Raw genomic sequence first — 25,186 nt, forward strand, 5'->3', positions numbered from 1 at the left:
CATTGCCTTCCGGTGGTCATGCGCAGTGGTACAGTATATGTGTCAGTAAAATACAGGCTTGTTACAATCTCTCTTTCACATTGCACTATGTATACCTTCTACATCCTAACAAGACAAGAATAAGCTGAATCTGAATAATATCATGTGCTCAGCTTCATTCGATAATAAAACAAGCGTGTTTGCAACGATTTTACACAGTTTTATGTCGATCGATTATCGATTCCCATTTTCAAAAATCGATATTTTACAGAGAGAAAAACTACCCAAATAAACACTCAGACCCTAAAAAACAACTAAAGTTCACAAAATTGTAAATTTGGATAAATGCAAAAAAAGGAGTGAAGGCAAAATAAAAATGAAAGATGTTATTAATTTTTATGTATTTCTTTTATTTTATAAATACAAATACAACACAATCAAACAGAAATATGGAAAGTAGGCAATAAAACTACAAATAGCATTTACAGGAAAGTATATAGTATGCATATGAACAAATAGGTCGTTAATCTAACTTAATAATCAATATATCGATGTATCGTCGATATTTGTCTTCTGATATATCGGTATCGCCGATACGCCTAAGACCCAATCAATGACAGCCCTAATAATATCATGTGACTATTACACCCAGCTTCTTATTTACTTTCATGCATACATAAAATACAAAGGACGTGGCCTTGAAGATTTTACACAGTTTCAATGAACTGAGCACTAAATATTTTGTAAGACATTTTGCAAAACAGCAGAATCTAAATGGTAAATTCTGCTCACAAAAACCTTGAGCAACAGCATGTGAAAAAACACAAGTGCACGGAAAGCATTTCTAAACGCGAGGAATGCACGATGTGAAAACACGATGGTTCGATGTGAAACGTGATGGCACGAAAGGTGAAAACGCATGGTACGATGGTGATAACGCGATGCACGATGGTGAAAACGCGACGGTACGATGGTGAAAACGCGACGGTACGATGGTGATAACGCGATGGCACAATGATGAAAACGCGATGGTACGATGGAGATAACATGATGACACGATGGTGAAAATGCGATTGTACGATGGATAAAACACGATGGCACGATGGTTCGATGATGAAAACACAATGGCACGATGAAGCGATGGTGAAAACGCGATGGTACGATGATGAAAACGCGATCGGCATTCACATGATGCAAACGCGATTTCATCGTGCCATGCGTACCATGACCATCGTGAAATGCCATGTATTTTACGATCTCATCTGACCCATCGCGTTTCGTCATCTTACCGCCCTGCATCGCCGGTTTAGTATTAATAAAAAAAGTCACGATTGTCCAAACGGAACACCGTAGTTTAAATAACTTCTAAGAAGATGTATTTAAATTTAGAGTCTACAGAAAGGTGTATTGACAAGAATCTCTATGTGTACTTAATGTATAAAAATCAAAGGGACATAACTCAGTGAAATGCCATGTATAATATTATGAAATAAGGCTTGGTAAATATTTTCTCTCTGATTATAATGATGTACATTACCGTGTCATACTCCCCCGCTATTGAAAACTGGTCCTCGATTTTCTAATGAGACTGAGATCAAGGTGAACTTAATCTTGGAGCACTGCATTCATGACCCTAGGTTGAGCTCCAAATGGCATTGGGGAAAAATGTACGCCAGACCGGGACTCGAAACAGGGGCCTCGGAATATCGTTTCGATGATCTATCGACTGAGCTACCGGGTCGCTTACACATTTTCTGCCCTATATAATAATGATATTCTCTACCGTGACAATTTTGAAAATGAAAGGGCCATAACTCTGAAATATTGCAAAACTACAAACTCCGTAAAAATGCACATTTAGGCGTGCCTTCCGTATGCACAACTATATACTTCATAACCGTTGAGTCATACCAGTCATTGCTTAGAATTCTTCCAGCAGTTTAGGAGATGCTGGAGACAGACTTTTGTGGCAATTTGAGCACACAGACGGATAAAGGAAAAACAATAGATATCCCATAGTGACAGACATAATTACCTAAATTGCATGTCGGAATGTCGGTCCATACACCGCCCAAGCACGTAATCGTTGCCGAACCTGTTACCAGGTGTGCTGGAAAACATTCAACTGTAGCTGTATAACCGCGTGGTACCACCCGGCCGACTGTTGTACCGAGGACCTCTCCATGTTTGATGTCTGGAATCCGGCACAAACCTGGAAATAACATTTTGAAATAAATATATGGTGACCTCAAATTAATAAATATATAAAAAGCAAAATAAAAGAAAAAAAGAAAGAACAGATAAAAAAAGGACAAAAGATAACAATGTCCGATGTAAACGTAAAACCTAATATGACATTCGATAATCATATGCAGTGTCTAATCTGAATATATTAATAACCGGAAAAATAGCCGGGGAGTTTTTACATGTAAGCATACATTCAGAGATTTCGATTTCCTATGTTCCCGGGTACGCGTACGTTCAGAGAGATTTCGATATCGTATGTTCCCGGGTACGCGTACGTTCAGAGAGATTTCGATATCGTATGTTCCCGGGTACGCGTACGTTCAGAGAGATTTCGATTTCCTATGTTCCCGGGTATGCGTACGTTCAGAGAGATTTCGATATCGTATGTTCCCTGGTGCGCATACGTTCAGAGAGATTTCGATTTCCTATGTTCCCGGGTATGCGTACGTTCAGAGAGATTTCGATTTCCTATGTTCCCGGGTATGCGTACGTTCAGAGAGATTTCGATTTCCTATGTTCCCGGGTACGCGTACGTTCAGAGAGATTTCGATATCGTATGTTCCCGGGTCCGCGTACGTTCAGAGAGATTTCGATTTCGTATGATGGGTGCGCGTACGTTCAGAGAGATTTCGATATCGTATGTTCCCGGGTACGCATACGTTCAGAGAGACTTCGATATCGTATGTTCCCGGGTACGCGTACGTTCAGAGAGATTTCGATATCGTATGTTCCCGGGTACGCATACGTTCAGAGAGATTTCGATATCGTATGTTCCCGGGGAAACGTACGTTCAGAGAGATTTCGATATCGTATGTTCCCGGGTGCGCGTACGTTCAGAGAGATTTCGATATCGTATGTTCCCGGGTGCGCGTACGTTCAGAGAGATTTCGATATCGTATGTTCCCGGGTGCGCGTACGTTCAGAGAGATTTCGATATCGTATGTTCCCGGGTACGCGTACGTTCAGAGAGATTTCGATATCGTATGTTCCCGGGTACGCGTACGTTCAGAGAGATTTCGATATCTATGTTCCGGTACGCGTACGTTCAGAGAGATTTCGATATCGTATGTTCCCGGTACGCGTACGTTCAGAGAGATTTCGATATCGTTTGTTCCCGGAGAAACGTACGTTCAGAGAGATTTCGATATCGTATGTTCCCGGATACGCGTACGTTCAGAGAGATTCCGATATCGTATACACGTGTGAGGTAAGCATTCTTAATGTGTAGATATATCTGTAGCGAGCGGTATGGAATAATTCAAGACGGTTATGATTTCATACACATAAGCGTACACGTACGATATCGATAAATTCTATACATGATACACATTAGACCATGTAAGACCGATCACCTAGTGAACATATGTACCTAAATGTCTACAAAAAATGTAGACACTGACTTTAAAATGCTCATCCTTCTTTTTTCCCATCACTGTTAATTTGATATAGCTGAGTCGTACATTATTCTATTTTGTTAAAAAAACAACAATATCCACTCGAGCAGGATATTCAGGAATAGTCACAACCGGCTTCCCCGCCACTAAAAGAGTGCAAAGGACAAAAAAGATTTAAAAATCAAATTTCTCTTCAATGCAGTTTTAGCAAACATCATCTTAAAATTACCTTCCAGGTTTGCACCGAACCTTTAAAGCTGTAAAAACTAAAGCCTTTAATATAAACTACAGGCGCATTGGTTAACTAACCTGATTCATTGTGAACTTCAACATTTTCGGTAAATACTTTCTCCTCACAAATTGCTGCTGACGGCGTCGGCAAGCATAACCCTCCACAGCCGGAATTAGAGCATATAGAATCTGCAAAAATAACACTTCTAGAATACCACGTACAGCCTTCATTGTATGTTTAATTGTAGTCTGGTTGACTTCGAACCACTTGCTCTACCCCACCCCCTCTACCCCACCCCCTCTGCCCCACCCCCTTCTTGCTGTGGGTTCGAAACCTCGCTTTGGTGTTGAATTCTTTCATGTGAGGAAGCATCCAGTTAATCATTGTCCTTTTTTGATAGATATCGGCACTTAGCAAAACTCATAGGTCAAAATTTGTGTTAAAAGCTACTCTTTCAAATATCAGTTGAAAAGAAAACAAGATAAACTTGACCAAAAACAGAAAACTTAAAAAAATCAAGCTAGTTATAAGTAAATTTGATATGACCACTATTTTAATAACGCATTTCTTCATTATTTTAACAGACGGTCGTCGCACAGTTAAAATTTCGTGACAAATGGATCGAATTTATAGGATACTTACTATTAGTTTAAACATATTTATTGCATGAATTTCACAAATAACAATAGTACAGTAACCATTTTGCATGCAAAGAATATTGACGGAAGCACATTGTACTTATAAGGTCAATATTCTGTTATAAGATATACACCAAAAACATGGCTTAAATTTACAAAACAGAATAATATTTCTTGTGCAATACATCCATTTTAGAAGAAAATATACGATAAGAGATGTTTCTTAAAATCGTAGACACTTAACATATAAGGCTGTATTCCTATAAATCCCAAGAACAAAACAAAATAGTGACAGCCTGTTCGTACATATTTTAGAAGTCACAAATAAGTTAAGTGCTAGTAAGAAATTCGTAGTCACTTAACATCATACAAGGCTCTTTTATTCCTATAGTTACCAAGAAAAAGACAAAATATTATCAGCCTGTTCAGTCATATTTCAGAAGTCACAAATAAGTTAAGTGCTAGTAAGAGAAGTAAAGAATTTCAAATCGTGATAGTTATAAGAAAAAATATGTAGAGAAAGAAAGGAATAAATCAATAGATAAAAATAAGTGAAAAATAATGAAAATAGAAATAATCCACCTGCAGATGAACAAGTTAAAACGTAGAAGGATGTCAGGTGTTATCAAGATATTACAGCACATGTCACAATGAAAGTCAATGTTAATTATTAGTGAACCTTCCACTGTCGAGAATATACTTCTGGACAGCTGCAAATAGTTCTATGTTATCTTCATCAGATAAAGAGTCGTCACCAAAGAGCAGGGAAGTTTCACAAATATTTCTAGTGATAGGGACAAGACTCGCCAGAAGTGAGGTGCGACAGTTGTCATAAGCTCTACATACAAATAAGAAGTGGTGACTGTTTTCTACTTCACTGCACTGACAGAGAGGGGATTCAACAATATTACGTAGAAACAAGTGATAATTCAAGCTACTGCACTTCATCCGAAGTCTCGCGTGAAGGACCTGGGCTCTTCTATTGCCAGTGTAATAGAATTTTGGAGTTTTGTTAACGTTATTTTTCAAAAGACTCTTGAAGCTAGTCAAAGTTGGCGCATTTCGGATTTCAGTGGACAAATTGTTCCAATAACGTATAGTAGCAGGTAAGAATGAGTTGAAGTATTGTGAAGTGCGCGAGTATACCGGTCTTATAAAATCAGGATTGCGAAGATTGTATTGGGTTGAAGCTCCTGCTGACGGAGGAATTAACTGTTGTAGATACTCCGGGGTCAGTCCTTTTTTTCATTTTATAAAATAAAATCAATCTGTGGTCTCTTCTTCTGTTTTCAAGTGATTTCCAATGGGTTTCGCGTTGGAGATTTTCTATAGATACTAGTCTAGATGCTCCTGTCACAATTCGCGCACATTCATTCTGAATCTTGTCTAACTGATCCTTTTCAAAAGCTGTACAGTTATTCCAGATAACGTCGGCATACTCTAAAACAGGGCGAACAAAAGAAATATCGTTTCAAGGGATTTCCTGTCGAGAGTCATTTTCAATTTACGCATAATGTGTACTCGTGTCCAGGCTGTTGACATATTCATGCCAAGAACAGTCATTAGTAAGTATGAGTCCAAGATGTTTATGATGTGACACTACTTACTTTTAACACTATTGTAACTCATTTTCGAGAACTCATCTTCGTACTGCAGCTAGTTTTAGATTCTAGAACATTTCCTTATTAAAGACAATAACATCTAGTATGTGATTCTAGAACATAACTTCAGAAAATACAATATTACAAATTGTCTCTTCGTCATAAAACACAACAACATTGCCACTGATATGGGATTGGAAAATACCTCTTCGTAAAGCACAATATTGTAACTAGTATGGGATTCGAAAACATTTTTTTCATAATAAAATCTGTAAAAAGATCCTTTGGAAACAAAGAATGTAACCAAGAAGAATAATAGCAAACTCGGTTTGATTGAGTCTGTTTATGAGAGGTAATGAAATGTGCAAGACCTTATAAAACACAATATCGCAACCTGTATGGGATTGGAAAACACTTCTTTGTAAAACACAATATCGCAACCAGTGTGGGATTGGAAAACACTTCTTTGTAAAACACAATATCGCAACCAGTGTGGGATTGGAAAACACTTCTTTGTAAAACACAATATCGCATCCAGTGTGGGATTGGAAAACACTTCTTTGTAAAAGACAATATCGCATCCAGTGTGGGGTTGGAAAAAACTTCTTTGTAAAACACAATATCGCAACCAGTGTGGGATTGGAAAACACTTCTTTGTAAAACACAATACTGCAACTAGCATGCGATTCGAAAACATTTTTTCATAAAACACAATATCGCAACTAGTATGTGATTCTAGAACACATAAAAGACAATTTTGCGCTACTATAAGATTCTAGAACAGTACGCTATGACTGACAATGTAGCATAGAGATTCAAGAACACTTCCTTAGAAAACATGATATTGCAACTAGTATGGGACTCTAGAACACATCTCCACGAGAGACAATATAATGCTAGTATGGGATTTCAAAACACTTCTGCATGAAAGACTTTATATCATCTTATGATGGGATTCTGGGATATTTTATCATGAAACACAGTATGCAACTTGTATGGTATTCTATAACAATTTATACAATCTTTGTAAAACACTGGTTCTAAAACACTTTTTCGTCAACTGATATAGTATTCTTCAAAACAACACTGGAGCTAATATAGGATTATCGAACGCTTCTTCATAAAAGACAATACTGCGGCTTATATAGAATTCTAATACACTAAAAAAATCATTTCTTTTTAAAAGACAATACCGACACAGGATTCAAAAACACTTCTTCATAAAAGGCAATTCTGGAATTGATGTAGGATTCTTGAACACTTTCTTAAAAGACAATATTGCAAGACTTACCATAGTGATCTTCTGCTGGACTAACATACAAACCAGATGGCTGAAATAACGTCTTTGACAGACCAACGTCTTCTATGACGCCAGGATTTTCAAAGCTTGATCTAGAATAGAACGTCAGTACAAATCGAGAGGTGAATGCGAAAGGTTTATTTATATGCACTTAGACTTCTTCGAAATGTAGGTTCTTGTAGTTTATTTGTTACATACAATTAATTACATATAATTTTTCTAGATAAAAAAGGAGAGATATAAAGATTCTAGGACATTGGTAATACATGCAGTATACAATAGCTCCACAGAGCGGGGCAGGATAATTTGAGATCAGAGGAGGAACTGAAATTGTTTTGTATGTGTGCGTCGGAGGGTGTGGAAGGTAATGTGGCGGTGGGTAAGGTTTTTTTTTTTTTTTTTTTTTTTTGGGGGGGGGGGGGGGGGGGGGGGGGGAGGGGGCGGGATGCGGTGGCGGTGACGGGATCCTACAGCACAAAATAAATGTAACTATTTTTCCTTTTCTGCGGGACCGGGGCTGTTAGTATGATGGTTGGGAAGTAATGTAGGGACACTGTGTGTACGGGAAAGTAATGTAGATTGTTGCACGCTGCACATCATTTCATTACATACTATACCTGTATTCCAAGTTTAAAGTCAATACCTTGAATGTTTATCAACTTATGCTCCGGACACGATATATATGACGGATAGACGCATGTGTATTCAAATAATCCGTCTTTTTCCAAAACGGGAATATAAGTAAACAAAAGTACCAAATGCATCAGAATTGATACACTTACTCTGGTTTATTACTCAATTTTTACAACATGACCAGTAAAAATCAATATTTAACTAATTTTAATGAGGGTAGGTCAAGGACTTTGTCCGGGTATGAAGATTGTCCGGATACCTGCAAAAAAGCGGAAAAAAGATTTTGTTCGGGAGGGAGATTCTATTGGCTTTATTTTTTGTTTGTTTCCAACTGATGGTAAGATGGTTGTAGAGGACAAAGCGCTGGCAAATTTTACGATATAACAGAGGAACATGCTAGCTTATAGTCGTCATTTTTTTTCTGTCAAATTTCGGCCTTGCGTGATAATTTTCTAACGCGAATGGCGCACTGCTGGGCCTTTAACACCGTGACAACATAACGCAGTGTATTATATGCACCTCTCAATGACACTTAACAGTTTGAAATGTAACATTGTAATGCTGAGCAGCTTTATATTAAGTCTAGTGTCACAAAACGGCTGTTTTATATCCATAATTATATATATAAGAATTATGTTAATTATGCAAATTCATGGACATTATTAGAATAGAAACAAGAAAATAGGGAAATGCAGTTTTATTTCTGTGCTGTCTGCTGGTAAACTCTCCTGTTATTAATAGCATACTTGCTTTCAGTTATAAAAATGCCGTAAAGATTACGTGAACAATCGATTCTTGAGCTCAATTTGGACTGGCAATTTCTGTTTACAATTGATTACAGCGAGCTCCCAGATTAACAACCAAATTTATCTAGAAAGAGGATACATAAAAAATAGCGGGGTTTTGCTAATGTTGCTAAGATGATCCAAAATGATCACCAAGCAGTACCAGACTAGCAATATGACCAATGAATCTTCCCAGAGTGCACCCATTAAAGTCACCATATTTCTCTAGGAGTGGTAGGTGAAGATAGCAATTTATAACTAAATTCTGAAGTTTGCAACTGATCCTGGGATGGTTTCAAATTACAAAGCAGTACCATATTTTTATACGAAACTGAAACTTCTCAAAATGGCATCTTGAGATATTGCCATATTTTTCTAAGAAGTGGTTCAAGTTGCCATATTTCTCTAGGTGGGGATTTCGAACAAACTTCGGGACCTAGATATTTGGTATACAAATGATGCTTATGAGGACGGCACCGTATAAAATTAAAGTATATTTCTTAAAGAAGAAGTATTTAGCAAAATTGTGAAGCTGCAATTGATGCTAGGATGTTCCCAAATGACCAATCAACAATGTTTTTGGCAAGGCGCTCTCCTGTGTCTTTTCTCTGGTGAAAACACCAATGGTATCAGATTGAAGATAGTTACATGCATTTCCCAGTGACACTAAACTCTACGAAGGTAACATAAATCTTGTGTCATAAAACGGATTTTTTCACAATTTCTACATTTTGCCTAATTTTGATTTTGTTTATTACCATTCAAATGTTAAAATTGCATTTCTGGACATGTTTTAAAAATCTTAAACAAAAATAGAAATCTACACAAATTACATCTATATTACTTGTGATTCCCCAAATCTTGTGAGACTGATTTATTCCATTGAGTGATCTAAGTTTCAAGACTACAAAAACTGGGAAATTTAAATTTTTGACCAGTACAAATGATATTAAAACTGTTTTCCGAAAATATTACCTGTAATGAAATTCTCATTATATATAGCTGAGATACTTAACAGTTAAAATGCCAACCATCTAAACTGCAGTCAATTTTATGAAGTGATTCTTTACATAATTTCTTTCAATGATCCTCAGGTGAACGTCTGCAAAGGATGGCTGTCCCAATTACTAAAAACCATGGTCGCCAATAGCCTGGCTCCCTGGCTGCATGGTTATTTTTTTTTATATAAATACTGGAAATATTTTATAAGAACATTTCAAGCCTCTAAAATAGCACAATTTTATCTGATGGGTTTGAAGCCAGGGGCAATAAAAATGTCAATGTAGAAAACACCTTCTGGAGTAACTTCCCTCTTAATGAAGAAAACTGATAGCTGTAAATAAGAATAAACATAGGGACGGGAGCCAGTCTAGACCGCCATGTGCTGTGCTTATAAGTAAATAAACGACACTTTGAAAATTTTTTTTTTGTTTTTAACTGTTCGATTTCAGAATAATTTCATACGACCGTTTCTTTGGAAACTCAGAAGTGATCTAGGGCCATCATGACCCTATTGTTTGGATTGCTGTTGACCAGGGAGGACCCATATGACTAAGAAGACTACATTATTTACATTATTCCAAAACTTGAAAGAAACTTGGAACTTGAAGGAGCGGCACTTTACGTGAAAAATGTTCTTTTTCATCGAATCTTTGGACCCGGAATTTTTGTTCGAATTGTTGCTTGAATGGTCCCGAATGATCATGAAGTACCTGACTCAAAGATATCGCCACTCAAACCATTATTTATCACTGTGACTTGTTTTCTCTAAGCTGATAAAATTCTTTATCCTCGCCGAAAATTGATCACCTGTCAACAAAGACCACTCTATTTATTTCCCAAGGATTGTCTTTACAGAAGAGTTGATTGTACATATTTCAAGCTTGAAATATCTAGCTATGACTGTAATATCAGCGGGTAATTACCTCTGGACAGCTCGTGTTGATCCGTTAATCCAGTAGATAAAATACTTATCCACCATCAAATCTGAGACCGAACCGCCATGAAGTTCAAACATCATTGTTATGTTTTCATCATCTATTCCAAAGCGTACAATCTGTGTCTTTGTGGGCTCGAAGAAAGCCTCCCCTAGTACTTCGTTAGTAAAATATACATCTAAAAATAATGATGACGTCATATTAGTCGCAATTTCGCGAACACACATGACAGATGCTTAAAATCTGTGAATGCTAACACAGTCTAAAAGTAATATAGATTATATTCTATTGAAGTATTGCAGATAACAATTTTGTCCCCTGTAACACAATACGGGAAGCCATTTGAATATTATGAGTTAAAGATTTATGTTGTTTCTTTTACAAATTTTTTAAAAAGAGCGGATTTTCTCATATCAAGGCAAAAGAAGTAACAATTTCTTATTTAACATGTATAGTTTACAAGAATCCAAAGCCGGAAAGGATGGAAATATATAAAGGGTGTGTAGTAAATTCGTTCCAACTCGGTTTGTTACCCTAATAAACTGAATAGTGTCGAATGGACTTTGTTGCACGTCTTGCATTGTTACTGTAAAACTTGTTTAGTATACAAGAATGTCATCAATTGCAATCTGGCATCTAGACCGTGAGCTAAATTTCACATTAAAAAGTTTGGATTATGCCGATTCGGATAACATCAAGCTGTGGAATATTATACAGGCTAGCTTTTCCATTTCGTAACTAATATTAATTTAACGTTTTCATTTTCTGATGAACATACATGTGTACAAGCTACTTTAGCCAGAACCGTGAATTTATTTAAGTGATCAGTACATGTAAACTGTATAATTAAGTGGATGGGGGCAGTGAAAATACTTGCCTTTTTGAAAATGAGTAATTACAAAGTGTATATGTTTTATAGACAAAGAAGTTTGTCCGGAAATTATAATATTTTTATTCAATTTTCTAAAACTGATATGCGTTCTTGTTTGAATGTTTAAATTACAGCGGCACTTGAAAACTCATTTAAAAATGAATACTATGGTGAAAATAGGAACGAACTTTTTACACACCCTTTCAATACTTGCTTCCAGCTAAATGCATGGTAGTGATAATACTCAACCTTACAAACATCGAATTTAGACCGATACTTGCTGGAAACAGTGCCAATTCCAGTGATCACCAGTTCTAGTTATCCTCAGAACTAAAAAGCAGTTCGAGAATCTAAGCCGGCTAGCTAAAAGTTTTGGTCCAAGATGTTCACCACTACAGCACTTACATCCTATACTATCACTGGAAGAATTTTAAAACCACCTTGCCCACTGAAGTGTTTGTAATCATCCTTAATATGTAGTAGAGCGCTTGACGGAATTACTATGTTCCCGATTACAAGATATCAGTCCAGTAAGGAAGAACCCGGATGTATGCGCGTTAAGGAATGTAGAATAGAAATGTATTTTATGAAAATATTGAGAAATTTACCATCTACTTTTTTCCATCACTTAAAAGTTACGTTGGTTTCTAACCTTGTACAATGCGTAAAGGAAGGTCTTCGTGACCGACTTGCGAAGGCCAATGACTTTGAACTATCTAATACTCATCTCCGTGAGTTCGAGCCCTGCTCGGGTCATAAATTGAAGAAGCGATCCAGCTAGCTTGCGGAAATCGATGGTTCGGCCAAGATTCCCGCTCATGTCCGAAATTATGCCAGGAGGGGGAAATGGGGTCTACACCACCACTAAAGGTTGTATCTTAGTTGTTTCAGTGTTGCGAACAAGTAATACGTACAGTCATCTGAGGATGTTATTGCTGTAGACTGAACGAAGCATGCCACACAATCGAACTTAGTACGATTCATATTAAGGCGCCAGATATTTTTTTGTTCCGTCATAAATATGTAGCTGAAATAAAAGCCATTTGTTTAGAAAAATCTGTCAGTCTTACATTAACATGAAGTGAAATCTCGCTAAATCTCGTGATTCAGTTTTTTGACAAAAACGTTATCTCAGTTCTTTACTTACTTCATAGCGTCCAGACGTTCATCAGTGTAAACTGAAAGTGTGTTAATGTGATCATCCAGTAACGATTCAGTTGAAAAATATTTAAATATTGACAAAAATTGTCATTTACTACCACCAGTATCACTTTATGAAAAAAAGCAACATGCATTCTAAAACCTACCCTCCATTTAATTTCAAAGACTCTTTAACGACAGGTACATAAGACAATATACTGCTACATTGTTCTGAACAAGTACGATACTGTCATGTTTATTTTTCAACGTGAATGAATGCTCGCGAAAGATTGCGAATTTCGCAGGTAAAATCAGGGTTTTTAAGATATGCATTGTCAATTAAACTTCATAAGTATTGTGCTAAAATTAGACCGTATGTTTCCTTACCCATGTTTGACATTTACAGTCACAGCATGCGGATCGTCCAGCACCCTTTCCAATAATATCATAGTTTTTTTCGTGTCTATATTCATTGCAGCGAGACTTCCGATTGGCAGTTGATAGCGGTCGTACTCAGGTTTGTGTCTCATCACGTACAGTAACAGTCGGGATCCCGGTTCAATGAAAAGTCCAATGAAATCTGCAATCGTTATTTTGGCACTGTTAAGACAACCAACTATGAAACCGAGGGTGTATAGCTAGTTTTCTCATGTCACCAAATATCTAAGTCAAAATAATTTCTTTCGGAAAAGACCAATGTATTAAATTAACCGTGCACGGCAAATACAAGACTTAGGGAAAGTTCCTATATTCGAATACCTGCTGTATTTGCGACTATCCTCCATGGTACCCTTCTGCATCAGTCAACCATATAGGTTACCATAGGTAACAGCTGCTGACTATAAATACAATTAGATGTAAACTACCCAACGTTAAATGTCAGCTGAGATGCTCAGTGGACAAGTAATTTCAGTGGTATTTCCCGTTCGATTACATATCTGTAGCTAGTTTCGGCAGTATTCGGTTCTAATGAAGTGAAGACGGAAGCATGCCGAAATAGTACACAAGAATACTTAATCGTAGGGAGACTGCCGATTGTCATTGCGGGTCCGCTACAGTAAGGTTTAGTTACTGAAAATCATAATATGAGCCGCGCCATGGGAAAACCAACATAGTGGGTTTGCGACCAGCATGGATCCAGACCAGCCTGCGCATCCGCGCAGTCTGGTCAGGATCCATGCTGTTCGCCTTCAAAGACTATTGCAATGAGAGATACCATTAGCGAACAGCATGGATCCTGACCAGACTGCGCGGATGCGCAGGCTGGTCTGGATCCATGCTGGTCGCAAACCCACTATGTTGGTTTTCTCATGGCACGGTTCATATGTTTAAAGAGCATTTACATGCTTTTGGTATATATTGTATATAAACATCAAGGTGAAGTATTTGTATCAGTAATCTATAAACCTTTTACAAGACAAAGTCCCTGTTTCAGTGGAGTATGTGATTATAGATATAATATAACGAAAACGTAAATAAGACGATCTTCGGAAGCATAGAACACAATCAAAATGACCAGAAAATATAACAAAACATAAACCATGTTCTACACTGATAGCAGGAAGACTTTTTTTAGGCATTGAAAAATAAAACCTGCAGTATAAAAATAGAATTTCGCCTGTAATGAATTCGGCCATTTTCGTGATTTATCGGGTTGTTCCACGTATTTCGTGAGAAATAATCTCATAAACACGTGACAAAATTGGTACATCTCAAGTGTATCGATGTTATTTGCCCGACAGTTATAGGAATAGGAAAATAGTTTTTGGCCATATTACGATGCACACATAAGGTTTGTAGAGTAACTTGAGTTGTTGTCTGACAAATATGCATAAACTGGCATTTTAAGATTTTTTTTTGTTTTTTAAATTTTCTAGACGTAATTGATTAGTCCTCATATACTCTCTCATATCTTTTTACATACATGCGTGTGGATCAGACTTGATAACCTCCTGGTTGGTTCCATTCACGAACGATCTAGAGATAGTACCAGTTTCCAGATCAGACCAATAAACCTGCAGCAAGAAAGGGAATACTGTTCAATATATATGTGAAAATAAGGGATACTTTCAACATTGTGAATGGCCCAATGTAATCAGTGTATGGGGGTTGAAACAATAGAAATTCTTACAGGACTTGGATAGAGAAAACGCCAGTAAGTCAACAGTCAGTACTTTTATTATTTTTATCTATGATTTGTAGGCTATAACAGAGAAGAGCCTTCTTAAGAAAATCGAACTTGAAGGGAGAATCAACGGCAATTCTAATAAGGTCACAATTCATTTTCCACCTGTCAAATTTTGTCATTAGTTTTCACGATCTGTCAAAATTGTTTTTATTACTCAGTTCTTCATATGCTTAGTTTTTGTTAATATTGTGGTAGGACATTGAAGTGTAATTAATTCAATAACAATAAGTATGCTAGAAAATGTTTTCTTGAGCTCAAGGAAGTCGAGTAAGAATTTCTATTGTTTTAGTTTATCATTGGTATTAAGAGTAACAAAACTCAATCTTAAGGCACAAGAATGTTTCCTTCCCGGTAGTTAAAGAGAATCATTACTGTGAATTACTATGAATTATAACATTACTTTTTCTGGAGACAAATGAATATTTGTTTTGTCATTCACCAGAAATTCAAAACGTGATACCACATTATTATATCAAAGTTTGCACTAAGATATTGCATTTAGAAATTTATTTCCCCATTGTGTACACTACAGTAGCGCTTTCAGCAGGCCTTCCAGCGTGCAGCATGCTGTATGCGTAGAATGATAGTTGTCTAATTTCCAAAGAATCATTACACAGATTTATTTTTTAAATTTTTTTCTCATAATGACATTTCACTCGTGTTCGCAGTATCTGCTAACACAGTCAAATGCATGTAATATTTATACTGTGTTCAATCAGATGCTTTACACAAACATTTCACTCACTTCAAAATGAAAACTTGACTTTTCGAAAAGAAATGTAAACCTATTTTCTAAGTCTTGATATTTTACTTACAGACAATTATAAGAAAGCTAAGATACAAATTTTGTCAAAGAAGACAAGCTTCGAGTATATAATATGGTTACCATCTTCTTGACTGGATCATAGGCAATAGAAAAGGGCTGGTGTATGCCTTGGACGGGCACGGCGACAAACTGTCTGGACACTGCGTGTATCTGTAGTAACTGAGATAATCTCATATCAGTAAGGAGAATAAATGGCTTGTATGGCTGATCTGAAATAAACAGTCTATTATCACTCCATCTATAGTGACTGCTTAGTGAATGTATTTCATGGAATGATGCGAATATGACTCAAGAGAATAACCCGCTTTTCTGTTATATATACGTGTACTACTGACCAAAGAAAATGTAAATTCTGTAATGTATTACAAGACGAATACCATTTCATAACTGAATGCAATCGGACGCCTATAGTATTATTTAAAAGGAACTCCATTCTAATATTTTCAGATTCAATGATTTGATTAAGACCTAAAATGCTACTGGTGTAAGATAGTTAGCCTCTTATGTACTGATGTATGCAAGGAAGTATAATCTAGTGTTGATAAAGAGTTAGGATACGAGGGCCATTCTAAAAATAATGACAATCGTGCCGGTATATAGTACACAGTCTGTATGCAGACTTCAAATTTAGCTTATCCCTTCAAAGCATTGTCATTATTTTCAGAATTGCCCTCATATATCTGCCACAAGCTGTAGTGACATTTAAACGACCAATGCATAAGTATATTGTGTAGAGGAAGTCGTGTCGCTCCGCCAAAATTGTTTGTACTCGCCAAGTCGAATGTGATGTTTTGCACCGATACATTATTTCAAATCTGGTAACAATTTTTTTTCTAGTATTAGTAAATTACTGAGTATGTTTTCATATTGACCATGTTTATATACCATGCATGGTTTAATACGTAGTGAAAGTGTTTTTGTTTCTGTTTTTTTTACTTGTAGAAAGTATTATTAGTCTAGTATATGTGTCTCAGAAGCTCTGGCAATAAAACGTTTGATAATGTTAACAAATAACTGTTGAAAACGGCCCCGAGAATTTTACGAAGTTTATACGTTACAAAAAATCAGTTGCGAAATACTTTATCGCAGAAAAGTATATAAATTGTCCTTAAATTTAATCACTAGTTGCGGTGATAAAATTTAGCAAAATGTTAACAAAATTGGTGGTAACGGTAGCCCTGCTGAAGAACCCTTTTAGTTAGAATAATATTTCGAACCTTTTTAAAATCTTTAAGGTGTGACACATGGTACAAAGGTGTGACACAGGGTACAAAGGTGTGACACAGGGTACATTCCCATCAAAATGAGGGAAATTGACAATATCAGTATTAATGTCATCTCCCTTGTCATTTGTAAAAACAAGTTAACTAACTAAAATCTGGCATCAAGGTCAGAGTGAAGTAACTCCAAGGCTTCTGATTGATTGAAATTGTATACGGAATTCACTGCGTGTGTATTTTACCATTAAAGTTGTACTCATAGTTCAATGACCGCAGCACACATCAGGACCCATTTTAAATTTCTGTAACTTACATTTTCTTGAAGAATATTGTCAGTGCTAACTAAAAATCAAAAGAAAAGTGGGGGTCATGTTTGATGCAAGAAAAATAATTTCAGTCAAACACACAAACTGCAAAATCAGCTAAAAAATGAGACCCCAAATTATACTGGTGGTGTATGATCTAAGTTTCCATGAAAAATTTTGTCATGGTGTTATTTCATGATCAAAATGCTATCTTCATGTCAAGCATAGATCTGTCATGTGATTTTACCAAAAAAAAAAATGCAAAGAAAATAAGGAAAATAGCTCTACACAGCGAAAAAACTGAGGACTATTTGTATCCGCCATTATGCGACTACCATTTTTTTTCGCGCCATTTTTCTATTTAGTGTCTGTAGGTTATAACACACTAAATAGTTGTTGTTCTTTATTCTATATAAAATTGACCTATTTCCAATGACCGCAGCACACATCAGGACCAATTTTAAATTTCTGTAACTTACATTTTCTTGAAGAATATTGTCAGTGCTAACTAAAAATCAAAAGAAAAGTGGGGGTCATGTTTGATGCAAGAAAAATAATTTCAGTCAAACACACAAACTGCAAAATCAGCTAAAAAATGAGACCCCAAATTATACTGGTGGTGTATGATCTAAGTTTCCATGAAAAATTTTGTCATGGTGTTATTTCATGATCAAAATGCTATCTTCATGTCAAGCATAGATCTGTCATGTGATTTTACCAAAAAAATGCAAAGAAAATAAGGAAAATAGCTCTACACAGCGAAAAAACTGAGGACTATTTGTATCCGCCATTATGCGACTACCATTTTTTTCGCGCCATTTTTCTATTTAGTGTCTGTATGCCTATACGGAATTCTGCGGTGTGTATTTACCATGTAAAGTTGTCTCCCATAGGTGTTATATATTTTGAATGTGTTTGAAAACTATCTAATTTCATAAATTGAAATTCTAATCCGTGATTACTGGCTAAAATTATTTGGAATGATGCATTTTGGGCAATAAATATGCATGTTTTACCACTGGAGCATTTTAAAGAAAAATAAAATCACTGCCGGACTATGGATAATCGTGTTCAAAGAGAAAATGAAAGCCCTGAAAGGTCTAATAGCCAGTGCTTATTGAGTGATATTTCAGGGTTAGGGCTAGGGTTAATTTCGACTTCCCTAGAATACGGCGCCACTTTATGCTGTAAACCATTCAAAAACGCCGTCTCTCCATGCTGTTAACCAATCAAATCGCACGGACTTTCATTTATGCGTGTTGCATTACGAGCAGAATTTTAGGTATTCGCGAGAGTGGGTTCATGTGGAAAAACTGATACAAAAGACAGAGTGAGCGGAGTGATTCCGAATATTTCGAATGTGAATATAAAGTTCATAATTATTCTACAATCCGTTGCTGCTTGCTTTTGTTGTTTAGGTCCTCAGTTGCTCACACACTCACACAATACCAAGATTAAAAAACAAACAAATATGGGACTTTTTTACACGTTCAGAATATATGTGTGATGCGGTCAAATAGAAATAAAAAATCTCAAACGACGCGAGGTTGAAACTTGGTATTTGATTTAGAGCTATAGCCAGCTGCTAAAGCACTGGCTAAAAGGAGAAAAAAGTGCCCAAAAGTGATGGTCAACGGTATGCTTTTTGCAGTTGTTTGATAGGCCATGGATAGTTTTTTCATCCTAAGTAGGTTGTAGTTAGGAAAGGCCCATAACACAAATCATTACAATGTATGACTAAGGAAATTCAGTTTGTTCCGACAGAAGATTATCTTTTTAGTTTTAGTTTAGTTTAAACATATTTTATTGCTCATTCAATATTTACAAGCATATACAACATTTTTACAAACACAAACAAATAAGCAAATGGGTCGGGCCACAAGTTTTTACAACATCAGATGACGGCCCTCCCCAAAGATTATCTTTACATCAAAGGGAGACCATTGCGTAGGAGACTGGTTCTAAGAAGAGGTGGTGAACTATGGTTATCAACATTAACTTATTTCAAGTTCATATATTTACAATAAACCATTTACCGATTATACAGGAAGTGCCATTCGCTTTGTACCCCACACCACAAACACATCTGAAGTCGCGAAACCCTGGTAAACACATCTGTTCGCAGCTCGCTTGCTTGATCCTGCATATATCTGTATAAAATAACACATACTTGTCAGTCATATTAAAAAGATTCGCCTTGCATAAATACATGTTAGTGATAACTCGAAATTCAAAGCTTTTAGATAAAATTAAACTTTAACCATTTGTCCCGCAAGATAAAGTTGAAAATTATTAGTTTTTTTTCACTGCAAAATTACCAGATATATTTCATTAGTTCTCAAACATATGATAATTTCGATCGGACACTCAATACAAACACTTTTTACATATACTAGTACGTATTTTGACTAAAATCAGTTTTCTGGTTCCATCTGACAATTCAGAAATGATGGTGCTTGTATCTTGTCTGCCAACGACACATAATTTACAAGAACCTATAGTTACATGCTTATTCCGTTTGAAAATCAAGCATTAAGTTTTCCTCCGGAATCAACAGTACTGCTTGTGTTATTGCTATATTGTTTAGTATCATTATCAATGCTGCAGTACTTTCTTTTTGATTAATTATTTTTACATTACTCTCGAGAGAAATATTCATTACAAAATTATCTTTTATTTTTGTTTTGATATAAAGTTAACGCAACATATTCAAACGCATTTCAGTTACATTTAAAATGGTGGTTGCAATTAAGTTATTTGTATTACGTACCATAACCGACGGGTTGATTACTGATGTGATGGTAATGGACACCGTACCAGTTTCCGTACGGGAAGTACGGGTACAATCTCTTACCCACTTCTGTAATGAGACTATCATTATCAATAACCTTTCTGTCAAACACATGCAGTCCGCTGTTTCTTAATGACGTGTCCGTCACAACCAGGTAGTCCTAAATAAAATTAAAAGAAACGCAAATATTCGAAATAACACTGGAAAAGAAGGACAAATACATAAAACATACCGAATAAGACTACCAGTAGATCAGCTGCAAACACAGACCTTTTGGTTATACTTAACGTAGTCTTAATATACAGGTATGACTGTATGGAAAAAATAAGAACAAAATAATCTATGATCCGTTATCTGGAACACTGTCATTATACATCATTTTGCTATAGAAATCACCAAACGACATTTGACCATTTTTAAACTCACGTGAGGAAGGAGCGAGCCACCATACTGATTCTGACTTTTTTTCCTCCTTTAGAATTTTCTTCTAAATTAAATTAGCATTCATTCGTTTAGAACAAGCCGATGAAGATATTACGCCATTTAAAACTAAAGCAATAATGACCAGGCAAAAGATTTCTGGTTTCTTCTGTAACATTTAGAAATGTTTTACTGTAAAAATGTAAAATGTAAACAATGTAACTTACATGGGCAATAGTCAAGCCGGTAAAATAATGTCGGGATTTTTTACTGTAGTGTGTTTTGAAAAAAGATCCATCTAGATCTGTTTCATAAATGGAAGATTCGTCACAGAGATACAACCTGCAAGCGAAGGTTTGACAGACAAGTAAACGATTTCTTTTAATTAGCAATCCAATTTTCACACCATCCTTATATTTACTGAAATGTAGTATAGCAACATTGAGAGAGACAACCGTAAAAGAGAAAAAATCCATGATAACATTTATCCCACCCTACCCTTCACCTATAAATGTATTAATGTGTTATCAAACTCCTGGTTTACTCAAAATTAAAATTTGATATTAAACAAATTATTGTAGGAAATGCTTTCCAGAACATTGGACAGATGTAGACGATGCTTTCAGGGAACATTAGACAGATGTAGACGATGTTTTCACGGAACATTAGACAGGTGTAGTCGATGCTTCCAGGGAACATTTGACAGATGTAGACAATGCTCTCCGGAACATTTGACAAATGTAGACGATGCTCTCCGGAACATTTGACAGATGCTTTCCAGAACATCGGACAGATGTAGACGATGCTTTCCGGAACAATGGATATATATTCACGGTACTTTCCGGAAAATTAGACAGATATAGATGATGCTCTCCAGGACATCGGACAGGTGAAGCCGATGCTTTCCGGAACATCTGACAGGTGTACACGATGCTTTCTATAATACTGGACAGATGAAGACGACGCTTTCCAGAACAGTGGATAGATGAAGACGATGCTTAAGATTATCTTCAACTATTATTCTTCTATCTGTAATGGTGGACACCGTGAATAAACTTAGATACACACAAAGTTTGAGATATATTCCAAATGCAACAAAAAGTGTATTTCATACAGCATCTGTGCTGCTTCCACCACTGTACACAACTGGGAACCATCAGTAAATGTCTGTTTCGCGCTATTCATCCCAGGAGAGGCTCAAAATGGTACATCAATAATGTTGGCCAAAGATAAACCATTGGTGGCGGGCTTCCAGCTACTGGCGTTTGTCAGAATAATTTTTCTTGCATACCAGACGGGGATTTCCGGTATTTTTACCGGTGCTGGAAAAATCCATCTTACACCCCGGGGTGTAAGATGACTCTCGTGCTGTAAATGACGTACTACGAACTACATATATGTAGAAGATTTATGTAGTAATTTATATTTTATTTAAAAAACGGAATAAAAATTCAATACCTTGACAGTTCCTATTGGTTCCTGATAGAATATTTCTCGATTCAAATCACGTTATTTTATCAAAAATTCATAACGTTACGCTGCAACTGATAAAACAAAACCGGAACTAAACATTGTTATTTGTTTTGAAACGTCATGACGTCTTTCCTGTTTACGGACGTTGGTTTCCCCCGCTTTGTTTAAATACACTGCTATAAGAAATAGTTCTAAAAAGAAAGCCGTTCGACTGATTTTATTTTCATTATTTTATCTTGATATCGGTATGCAAGAAAAAGATTCTGTCACTGGTTATAGGTGCAGATGGGAATATCCGGCTCTCGGGTAACTGTTTAGGCGGTAACTCGGTAGGAACCTCGTTACCGCCTAAACAGTTACCCTCGAGGCCGGATATTCCCATCTGCACCTACAACCAGTGAAAGAATCTTTAATATAGTATTTTTTTTTTCCAATTTGGGTAACCCCGTTTATTTCAAATTGTATACATATATAGATACATATAAACACATGATGCAAACGTACAATTACATGAATTAATAATGTAAATATCAAGACATATTGTTCAACATGTAATCTGAGTGATCTATTATGTATACATATTTTTGTAACTACTTCATATACTAGTTAAAGTCGTATATTGTCATTGACATTTGTTATCAGGCAATTTACAAATTGGGGTAATATTTTACAAAAATGTGAAGAAGTGTGTATGAAAAAAAAAAATCAAAAATATAGTCAGGAAAAAAAGAGCACATATTTAACAGAAATATGTGCAAGTTATTTAAGAAAAAAAAAAGAAAAGAGGAAGAAAAAAGTGGAAAATGGGGGAAACTGATTTAATAAAATGAAAAATCCCTTTAATAACTCTTAGTAGACAGTTATGGTTAGTTCTATTAATAAAAGATCGGAATTAACAAGTATTTATTTTTCAATATTTTGGTATTATTAAAGATGATCTTTTGGCAGGTTAGGAAATATTTTACTTTGCTTTATTTCTTTAATTCTGTTGTTAATTTTAGCTTAGTTATCTATCGTTTCGATAACTTGAGACCATTTCTTTTCGAATTCATATATCTTATTATTTATGGCTGAAATGTATTTCAAACTTATAAGTTTATCTTTAAAATAAACTTTGAACATTGGTATAGAGAGGTACCTACAACAGTTTTCTTAATTAATTTAAAGCCCCTGCAGCCAACCTCGATCATTGTCTGCCATTCTCTCTGTTGGCACTGATCGAGGAGATCCTCGTACTGTACCTTTTTGTCCCATGGAACTGTAAGTTCCATAATCGCAATCTTTTACGGCCTTTTCTGAGGAGATGATAATGTCTGGTCTGAGCAATGTTTGGACAATTTCTTAGAATTGCAGTTTTTGGCCCAGGTCGACCCTCATCTTCCAGTCGTCTGCACCTTGAATATAGATTGAGTGTGCGGCGATGTGCCTCCCCAAGCTGCGCGTTCTTCTCTTACAAAGTTGATAAAGACAGGTCCAGTTTGAGACCCACAATCTCGCACTGTACTTGCTCACGGCGTCATCTATATATGTCTTTAGCTAGGGCTACGTTGTATGATGACAGGATGTACTCTAAGGAGCAATTTGAATAGCCACAGAGAGTGCAGGCATTGTCTTCAGACAAACCCTAGCTGCAAAGGTTTGCTGGTGTGGGTCGGGCGTCATACATAGATCAGAGGAGGAACTGGAGTTGGAGTGTATCTTTCTTTCAGATATCTTGCCAAGGAAGATATCTCTCCATTTTCTCCCACTTGGTCCACCGACCCTGTCCTCCAATCTGTACTGCACATACTCTTCTGACTTCTTCCTCATCATTTCTTATTTCAGCCTGAATAAATTCTCTTCTCAGTATGGCTGTCGCTGTGTTCCAGCGTCGGACTCAACCATGTGGTCTACACATGGAGTCAGGACAATGTCAGTATGGCTGAGTCGACTTGTTGCATAGTCAACTGCTTTGCTGGCTGACCATCTTCTGCCGGTGAGAACTTCGATGCCTGCATTGCGAATTTTGTCTTCCTTGGAGTCCCTAAGCTTTGTCTTTTCAATCGTGTATTCTTCAACGGAAAAAAGAACGCCGGAGAAGGAAAGGGACAAGCTGAACCACTTCCGCAACTGATGGTTGATAGTGCGCTCCATGGTCTTCACTATTGACGAGGGTATCTCGTAGATCAGCAGAGGCCAAAGATGCCTTAGCAGCAGGCTGTGCTGACATCCAAGCCTTGAACTGGTCTGGGAGCCAGATCTTTTTGATCTTTTCCAGCCCGTCTTCAACAATGCGTGTAGTTTGTACCGTGTTGCTGCGGACACTTAGACTATCGTCAAACCATTTGCCCAGACATTTAATTGTTTTTTGTCGACAATTGATGGTGTTTTTCCCCCTTGAACTGGTTACAAACTTGACTTTTCTTTACGATAATCACTCCTAACTTCTTTGACTTAGCTTCATCCTGGCCCAAGTGACCATTTTTCCTAGTGCAGACAACATCCATCGTGCTTGGATGTGTGCCTCTGTTGTGATTGTGAGGTCATCCATAAAGCCTCTGTTGGCTGGGAATCGGATGTTGGAACAGGTTCCGGGCCTCTGGTTTCCCGGTCCCCTGCCTTAATGATGAGGCTCATGCCCATGATGAACAGTATGACAGACACTTTACATCCTGTGACAATCCCCTACAACAACAACAACTTGCAGTAAACAATGTTAAAAAACGAGAAGAAAATGCACGTGTCAGGACAGGGTGGAAAAGTGTTTACATACGTGTTGTTGGAGAAGTCAATGGCTATATCATATATCTTATATCTCATATCCATGAAGATTTCACTTTTTGAATAACCGTCTAAATATGACTTCATCAGCGTCCCGGATCCAATCTCACTCCATATCAATACCGGTACCCTATATCAAAACATCAATTTTTAAAGATGATATAATCATGTGAGGTATAGCTTACAATGTTCTATTTTTCGTCGCAAAATGAATAAAGGCAAGTATTTGTCAATATTTTAAGTTTAAACGTTTGACATAGACTTTAAATCTCTAAAAGATCAAGTTGCTTCCGCTTCTTTTGTAATAAATCTACTATTGCTGAAATTTTGCCCAGCTTTTCGTTGTAGCATATGCTATATTTATAAGTTTTAGTAAAATCCGTGCAATATTTACAAATATAGGGCAAAAAGTTATTTTAGCATTTCAATGTCTAACTTTCAGACTT

General features: G+C 36.5%; 1 protein-coding gene across 2 annotated transcripts in view; it reads right to left on the reverse strand.

Moving 5' to 3' along the window:
• Positions 1-25,186, reverse strand: part of LOC123559542 (low-density lipoprotein receptor-related protein 4-like) — a 57,958-nt gene that overhangs the window by 13,941 nt on the left and 18,831 nt on the right. For both annotated transcript variants that reach the window (XM_053552581.1, XM_045351452.2), the window contains exons 13-24: positions 24,733-24,870; positions 20,735-20,849; positions 20,067-20,247; positions 19,333-19,446; positions 15,832-15,980; positions 14,682-14,772; positions 13,145-13,337; positions 12,532-12,644; positions 10,735-10,924; positions 7,383-7,483; positions 3,930-4,040; positions 2,015-2,191 (exon numbers count right to left, since the gene is read on the reverse strand). In XM_053552581.1, coding sequence (XP_053408556.1) covers positions 2,015-2,191; positions 3,930-4,040; positions 7,383-7,483; positions 10,735-10,924; positions 12,532-12,644; positions 13,145-13,337; positions 14,682-14,772; positions 15,832-15,980; positions 19,333-19,446; positions 20,067-20,247; positions 20,735-20,849; positions 24,733-24,870 — 1,673 coding nt within the window. The remainder of the gene's footprint in view (positions 1-2,014; positions 2,192-3,929; positions 4,041-7,382; positions 7,484-10,734; positions 10,925-12,531; positions 12,645-13,144; positions 13,338-14,681; positions 14,773-15,831; positions 15,981-19,332; positions 19,447-20,066; positions 20,248-20,734; positions 20,850-24,732; positions 24,871-25,186) is intronic.

This window comes from Mercenaria mercenaria, chromosome 10, assembly GCF_021730395.1.
Source record: "Mercenaria mercenaria strain notata chromosome 10, MADL_Memer_1, whole genome shotgun sequence".
NCBI classification, from domain to species: domain Eukaryota; kingdom Metazoa; phylum Mollusca; class Bivalvia; order Venerida; family Veneridae; genus Mercenaria; species Mercenaria mercenaria.